Here is a 7,433-nt window from a genome sequence, read left to right as displayed (position 1 = left end):
ACGGCAGGGGGCGCTAGCAGGATCACGGCCGCTCCTAGGGCCCGCTCCATGACATTCAGATTTAAAAAAGTAACTTAAAATTCATATTTTTCCATGATTTAAATGGAACACAGTGGTCCCTGATAATGAGATGCACCAAAATTCAGAGTTCCAAATACCTTACTAGCAAGGGTAGCATATTTCACGGCAAATTCTCTCCAGGTTTGTCCTTTGCTATGCCTTTCTGTTCTCTGATAGTAAAATATGAGGGGAAATGCTACTACTGTTGTCTTTCAGAATGATTATCTTCCCCCCCGGATACTTTAATTTAACTGACATGAACAATAAAAGCGATAACCGGGGTTAGGTAAATTTCAGCAAGGGAAAAATAACAGACAGCTATTGTGAAATCCTGACTTACTCACTATGCAGAACTTTAAAAACAAGAAAAAAACAAAGCCAAAAAACCTTGCACATATTTTCTTACCACACCTTAACCCTAACTGTATAGTTCAAAGTCCAGTTATAGGAAGTTTTTTCAGATATGACAACTAATTACTTATCTGTGGTCTTAACATATGATTTACTCATACTTTAGGGTTTTTTTCCTGGAGTGTAAGAAAAATGCCATCTTTCATTATGCTTGATTGCAAAATGAGAGCGATAAGTGTGAAATTATTTTTAATGGAATCCACTTGCTCATCTTGCAGGAAGCACTTACCCATGATTATATGTGCACTTTGACAAGAGTGGAGTTTTTACCTTGATTGTCACTCACTGTCTAATTAAATTCAAGACAAGGAATGTCTCTTAGTAAGATTGGGGTTATTATTTTTTATGTGGCATGATGACATTTTTTATATATGTTTTGGAAAATTGTATGGCATTCTACTTACCTAAAATCTTGCCAAGTATGAGAGATTTGATTGCATTGAATTCTGTACCTGAAGACAGAATAAATTTCATCCTTTCATTTTGGTTAATCTGCAATATTGTTCCGTGAAAAAAATAAAGGTCGAATAATGGAAGAAAATTCATTTGGGATGTGTAGGAAGGGGAGAGAAAGAGGTAAAAAAGAAAAGATAGTCTTGTTAATTTTCCCATAAATGTTAGAAAAACAATTCTCAAAGAGCAAATCAATCAGTTAAAGGAAGTTCAGTTTTACAGACAATTTGACCTAAGTCCCTCAGAACACTACAGACAATTTGACCTAAGTCCCTCAGAACACTAAATGTGACTGAGATACTGTTTTAAGTATCTGAGCATCCCCACCTTAGTTTTATTTTTCTTACCAATTTAGATTATTCTTTTTTCACATATAATCTGAATATAATTGGTAAGCCCTATGAAATCATGCCAAAGACTTTTCTTTTTTAAGACAAAAGTTGGCATTTAGCTCCAAATGCAACTTTAAAAAATGAAACATTACACTGTGAATGCTTTGCTCTCAAAGCCCTTGGATAAACTGTCTGCTTTCAAAGGTGATGATAGTACATAACTGTACACATGCAACACTTCCCTTAATGTATTGCTTGATTTGTAACATTCAAATCATCAGCATTTATTATACAATTGGGCTTTCTTCCAATACCAGAGTCAAGAAAAATGAATTATGTTAGCTAGCCTTCCAGTTTTCTTAGAAATCATGAAACACAGTAGACAAGAAACATAGCTTCCTAGCATTTTCTCTTATTCCTAAAAAAAGAAACGCTGTGCACCTTAACATCCCAAATACAATCCCTTTACAAATTAGGACCAATATATTATTATAAGTTATCATTTAAGGGCAATAGTATTAGTCCTGTTCTCCTATTCTTTAAATAAATAGAAGAGAAAACCAAAAACAATCTTCAAGACCCACATTCATACAGTTTAAGCTGAACTAGAAAACCATTTATTGCCTATTGAAATTAAAGGAGAAGGAGGATCTGACCTTTTAAAATAGGCAAGGTGAACATCAAAGACATCTTTTAGCCCAGACTTTCACTGTTCAGCAAGTCTGCTATACTTTGCTTTATTTCCTTAAGCTATTAAAAAACAATATATGTTGGGATACTACTTTTATTGTATTTATTTATTTCATTTTGCTTTAGGTCTTGTACTCTTCGATGACAATCCACTTTTTTTGCTTAACCGAATTACCTCTACAAAGAGCATCTCTTCCTCTCTGTTAATCTTCACGTGGTGAAGCTGCCCGTCGGCCATGCTTTTGAAATTGATGCTAAAGACATCAGGATCTTGATGGCTATCTAGCTTGTACCTGATCTGTAAACTTCCTGAAGGGATTGAGTAAATGATATTTTAGTTTCATGCGTACAGTATGTACAAAATAGCTAGTGTAGATCATATCATATAGAATAATTCTGTTTTTCAGGTGTGCATTTATAAAGTCGTACTAATGTCTGATTTACGTAACAGACACAAGAAAAACACAAACATGAAACAAAAGAAAGTAACAGAAAACCATGACTGACTTGGACTATGGAGTTAAACTATTCCATGGGCACATCTACACATATACTTTAACGCCCAGCAGACTATTAGTGCAGCCTAAATATGTCTTAATTTAGTACCTCACATTGGAGGTACTAAATTTAATGTGAATTAGAAAAGGCGCATTGATGCACATGTAGATGTGCCCTATGAGTGGTGAATTTTTACAATTTAGTCTGAAAAGATAATTATTATGGTATTTCATACCAAGACTGTTGCAACAAATTAAAATTGTACCACCATAAGAGTTGGTACTGTTCAACAGTCAAAATATTTTAAAGGTTCAAAAACAATCTAACAATTGATACATTGGTGGGAAGTAAAGTTTTATATAATATATCTCCCCATTCTCTGATACTTACAATAAATCTGTGCTTGTTTGTCAAGAATTCTGAACATTAAAACCCACAGAGTTCATTGTTATTTTATGGCTGTGTACACACATTCAGATTAACTGGGAGAATTCTCCCAGGTTTATTCATGGGCCCTGAAAAGTACAGAGCTTGCAGTGATGACACTGTGCAGCTGCAGGGAGAGAGAAGGGGGTAGGGGCTGCGCACACATCTCAGTGTGATCTGTAGGCTCTCAGTCTGCCTGACAATAGATGTCAGCAATGCATAAGGGAGCGCTGAGTCAACCTGCATTGCAGGCTGTCTCTCTCTGCAACACAGTGTGGTGATTGTAAAAGGGGTATGTTCTGCTTCTTCCTAAAGCAGCAGAGTCCAACACTGTATCCCTCTGGGGTGGAAGAATGCTGGAGGACTATGTTCTCTTCTGAGAGAAGCTATGGTATGTATAGACATTCGCTCTCCCAGGAGAAACTGTCCTGGAGTGATTTAACCCTGGTTGATCCCAGGTTATTTTTCTCCCAGAGTGGCCACTTTTATGCTGGGAGAAAATCCCTGTACTATGGTTTCTCCTGGAAAAGCAGTGACTACCCCAAAAGAAACTGAAAGTCTGTACAAAGCCTAATAAGAAATGACTGTATGAGAAGACCTTATAGGCCATGACACAGAACTACATCGTATGAGGTACCAGAGACTCTTTATTAGTCACAGAAGTATTAGAACTTTTTATTTATTAGAAGACAAATTAGATATGTTTAATTTTTCTATTCAGTGGTAGTAGGGCTAGATCCACTAAAGGATTTGAGTACCTACAAACCAAATGTCTGAATGACTTGCATTTAGGCTCCTGATCCCCAAAGCTATGTATCTAGATCTGAGAGTTCACAACCTAAGGTATGGACAGGCTTCACATGTTGATTATCCTAACCAAAGTTTGGGTGATATAAATGCCTGGCTGTGCAAGCACTGACAGGGCTTAGGTCACCCTAAAAAATTTTGTGCCCAGTCAAAAGTTAGTTTTCCTAAGATGTGAACTAAGTTTAGATTAGCATGGGGTTAACACAACCTAGCAAAATGACTGCCTTGGTCTAGAAAATGCTTGCACACATTCAGCCCCAGGGCTCACACATGCTTGCACAGCACAGCCCCAGGGCTCAGAAAGCCCAGCCACTCTCCACAGTCTCAGGACTGTGGTGTTGTTACCTCCTCACCTTGACTGGGTTCCTTTTCCCATTTGATTAGCCCTGTCATGGATCTGCCAAGTCTTCTAAATCCAATTCCCCTCCACCCCTGCCCCCACTTCTCCTCCTTAACATGCTACTGGCTGCCCACACCTCCTCCAAGCAAATGGCAAATGCTTACATGCAAGGATCCTGACTCAGTTCTAGATGGCTTAAACTAAGTCACCTAAATCTTAACTGTGTCCACAGAATGCTTGTTCACCCCCTTAGGCTTGTGAAATGCAGCAGCTAACAGGAAACAAGAACACATGGATATATCTGCACTCTCATCATTCTCCTATAAAGCATAAATGCTGCTAATCACAAGGGATATGGAGCCTGAAATAATCTCCCAAAGATGTAGGTGTCTACTTCTATTATTAGATAGAACTGAATAGGTCTTGTTGTTTTATTTGGCAACAGGATCGTTCATGGGGCTAGAAAGAGGGGCCAGGCTCTACAGATTAATGATGAGGGCACTCAGCTTATAGGAAGATAAAAACAGATCTCTGCTCCTAGGTTTATTTCTGTATTTTATCCACTTATGGTTAATATAAACTGCCCTGGAAGCAGGGATGTAATCCAGGACTCTGCAAGTCCCAGTTGCATGCTCTAAATACTAGCCTGCATAGCTGCACTCCTTCTTGCACCTTCTCTTCATTCAAGCAGGTAATGTAGAAAGTAGCTGGTGGATAAGTCTACTTAGTCAGAGGAGATGACTGAACTCCAGTGTCTCACTTCTTAGACAAAGGCTCAGTGCCTAAGTTATTGTATATAACATGGGCGGTGGCATCACATTTAAAAATGTGTATTTTGGGAGTGTTGGTGTGTTAGACATGGCCTACATTCTCTTTGGGGGCTCTTTAGAGGACTCTGGGTTTAAGTAGTAGACAGGTACAGAGATGTGCTGATCAGGGCAGAACTAGGCAGGCCCAAAAGCAAAACTCTAGGCATCTGGAGAGCTTTCAGGTAAAACAGAGAAACACCAAATAAGTTCAGAAAGCCAATATTCAGAGGTTTTGAGGTTGCAGTGTTTGACTTAGGCTTACTTTAGGCACCTAAAGCATTTCTTGGTCACAGCTCATAAATATTGCCCAAACTATAAGACACACACAGTCATCTAAAATAGAGAGACGAGCAAAAATTTTAGAACAAAGTTACTAGACAAAACTGACTGCTCGCCTAAGTTGGCAGAAGTCCACTGATACCATTTTTTTGCAAAGAGTGTACCTCACTGACTTTATTAGTCTCCCAAAATGCTTTGGAGTTTAGTGTGGAATAATTTGGTCTGAAATTTAGATAAACATATTGTAATATTGTTTATCACAAACTTACATGTGCATGACATTTTATACTTTGCATGCGTGCAATAGTAACCATCTGTCAGGCTCAACAAAGACAACTTAGTTGAAAATGAGCAAAGAAAACTTAATTTAGAATATTTGGATACATTACCAAAGTTGCTAGCTATAATAAAATTAGTACTTTTATCCTACCTCTTTGTGTGGGTGTGGTTTTCAGTTTGTAGGTATGTATGACAGAGAGAAAGATGCAAATATGTGGCAGAAGGAAAGTATTTTAATCAGGTATTACTGCAGTAATTTTTCATGTAGAAACCATTTTGGCTCTGCTGAAAAATAAATCTATCACTTAAAGAAAGTGACAACTGGAGAACATGATTTGCTTGTGATTCAGGTCTGAGAATCAGAAAAAATCTGGGTTGTTACAAGAGCTCTAACATTCCATATTTTTTTTTCCTTTAAACACTCACCGTTTTTGGTAAGAATAACTGAGAGATACTCTTTGTAGAAAGAGCTCACATAAAGCAGTAAGCTTGGAGTCCTTGTTGTCCGAAAGGTAAATGTGATTGCTTCCCTGATCAAGGTCATGTCAGCATAAAAAGAAGAAGCATGCGAACTAGAATTTTTAGTTAAGGTGTAATATTCTTGAAAATTGTATGTCACTGAGGTACCGACTCCAAAATAGGCAGACATCTCTGAAACAACACATAATTTAATTTTGTCAACATCAAGTAACCAGTAACCAAATATCAGGGTTTTCTTCTTCACAGAAAGGATTAAACATATGCACAGTTACTATGAATACATCAGCAAAGAAATATCAGTAGCACATTACTTAATATCATGTATAATAATATGAGCCTGGATTGTCCCCACCCAAATCCACACCTGGGCTAGGTACAGGCATTCAAAAAGCCCAAAGCAAAATTGACCCAAGTTACATGGTTTCCTGTAAGTGGCATACTTTAGATCAGACAATTTCAGTAAACAGAAAACACATCTGACTTTTGGTGGGGGAAGCAAATCTTCTGCTATTTTTAAACCAATTTATGTGAGCTGAACTTCTGTTCTGTTACAGGTATAAACTGGTTTCTGACCATTTAAAAGTGTAATGTCTGTACCTGGCCATGGAGGGAATTTCCCCATATTGAATGGAAGTGGATTCAAACATTTCTGTTGCACCCTCCTTGGTCACAATGGAGGCTCTATGGCTCTAAATTCAACATTGTAATAGGGGGAAAAAACCGAGAGGCAGCAGAAAAGGCTAGAGTGAACAGGCTGAATCCAAGGGGGAGAGAATATTCCCTTTTTTCTCAGTGCCTGAACTATAATACATCCTGGTACTACATTATCTTTCCCACATAGCTCCCACACCCCAGGGACATTTTTGAAAAACTGCCATGACCTGATCCATTGTACTTCTATATACAAGTACTACACTGATAGTATTCTATTCTATATAGATTGGAGATGAATAAATCCTATTACTGTAGGCAATGCCATGCTTTCAACTGCAGCATATAATTAGTCCCAGGTCCCAACAGTATTTATGTTAATTCTATTTAGCGCAGTTTAAAACTTTCCAAACATTGATTCCAGTCCTAAATGCAATCTTATCCTACAAATACATTTACTGCAGCATGTATTTTCAAGATTTCAGGGAATTAGATCTAAATTGTCTTTCTTTGCTATGAGGTATTTGAAATGCATTTTTGCTACGGTGGTATATTGCTTTCCATAGTGCAATGAAGGTTACATCTGGATATCAGTTGAAAAGATGCAATATGAATTTCAAGGATGTTCAAGTTAAAAAAATAGTTTTTTAAAGAAAAAATGTTCTTTATTCTACCAGATTGCAGATTTTCTTAAAAAGCTGATTACTGGTAGTTTCCCCAAGATGACCCCTACCTACAGCAGTGTCTGGATTCATTTGGCTCTTAAGTATATCTCTGGAAATTCATTAGCTGCATAATGATACCAATGATAGAGGCTCATGCAGTTTCTTTAGTATTGTTGTGACAGAAATGGAATACATGGTTGAATGGTATCCCCCCCCCGCCCCAGATTTAAACAGCCTTTTGAAATATGGATTG

At 37.6% G+C, this 7,433-nt stretch overlaps 1 protein-coding gene across 1 annotated transcript in view; it reads right to left on the bottom strand.

Annotated features, from left to right (window-relative positions):
• The window catches only part of LOC109297528 (contactin-associated protein-like 4), a 582,246-nt gene that overhangs the window by 48,349 nt on the left and 526,464 nt on the right, over positions 1-7,433 (bottom strand). The window contains exons 19-21 of the mRNA XM_019517318.1: positions 5,811-6,035; positions 2,122-2,255; positions 876-963 (exon numbers count right to left, since the gene is read on the bottom strand). Of these exons, the coding sequence (XP_019372863.1) occupies positions 876-963; positions 2,122-2,255; positions 5,811-6,035 (447 nt within the window). The remainder of the gene's footprint in view (positions 1-875; positions 964-2,121; positions 2,256-5,810; positions 6,036-7,433) is intronic.

The sequence above is a fragment of the Gavialis gangeticus genome, unplaced genomic scaffold, assembly GCF_001723915.1.
Source record: "Gavialis gangeticus isolate Ggan-Ray unplaced genomic scaffold, GavGan_comp1, whole genome shotgun sequence".
Lineage (NCBI taxonomy): Eukaryota > Metazoa > Chordata > Crocodylia > Gavialidae > Gavialis > Gavialis gangeticus.
Note: the sequence above shows the minus strand (reverse complement) of the source record. Positions and strands in the feature narration are given on the sequence as shown.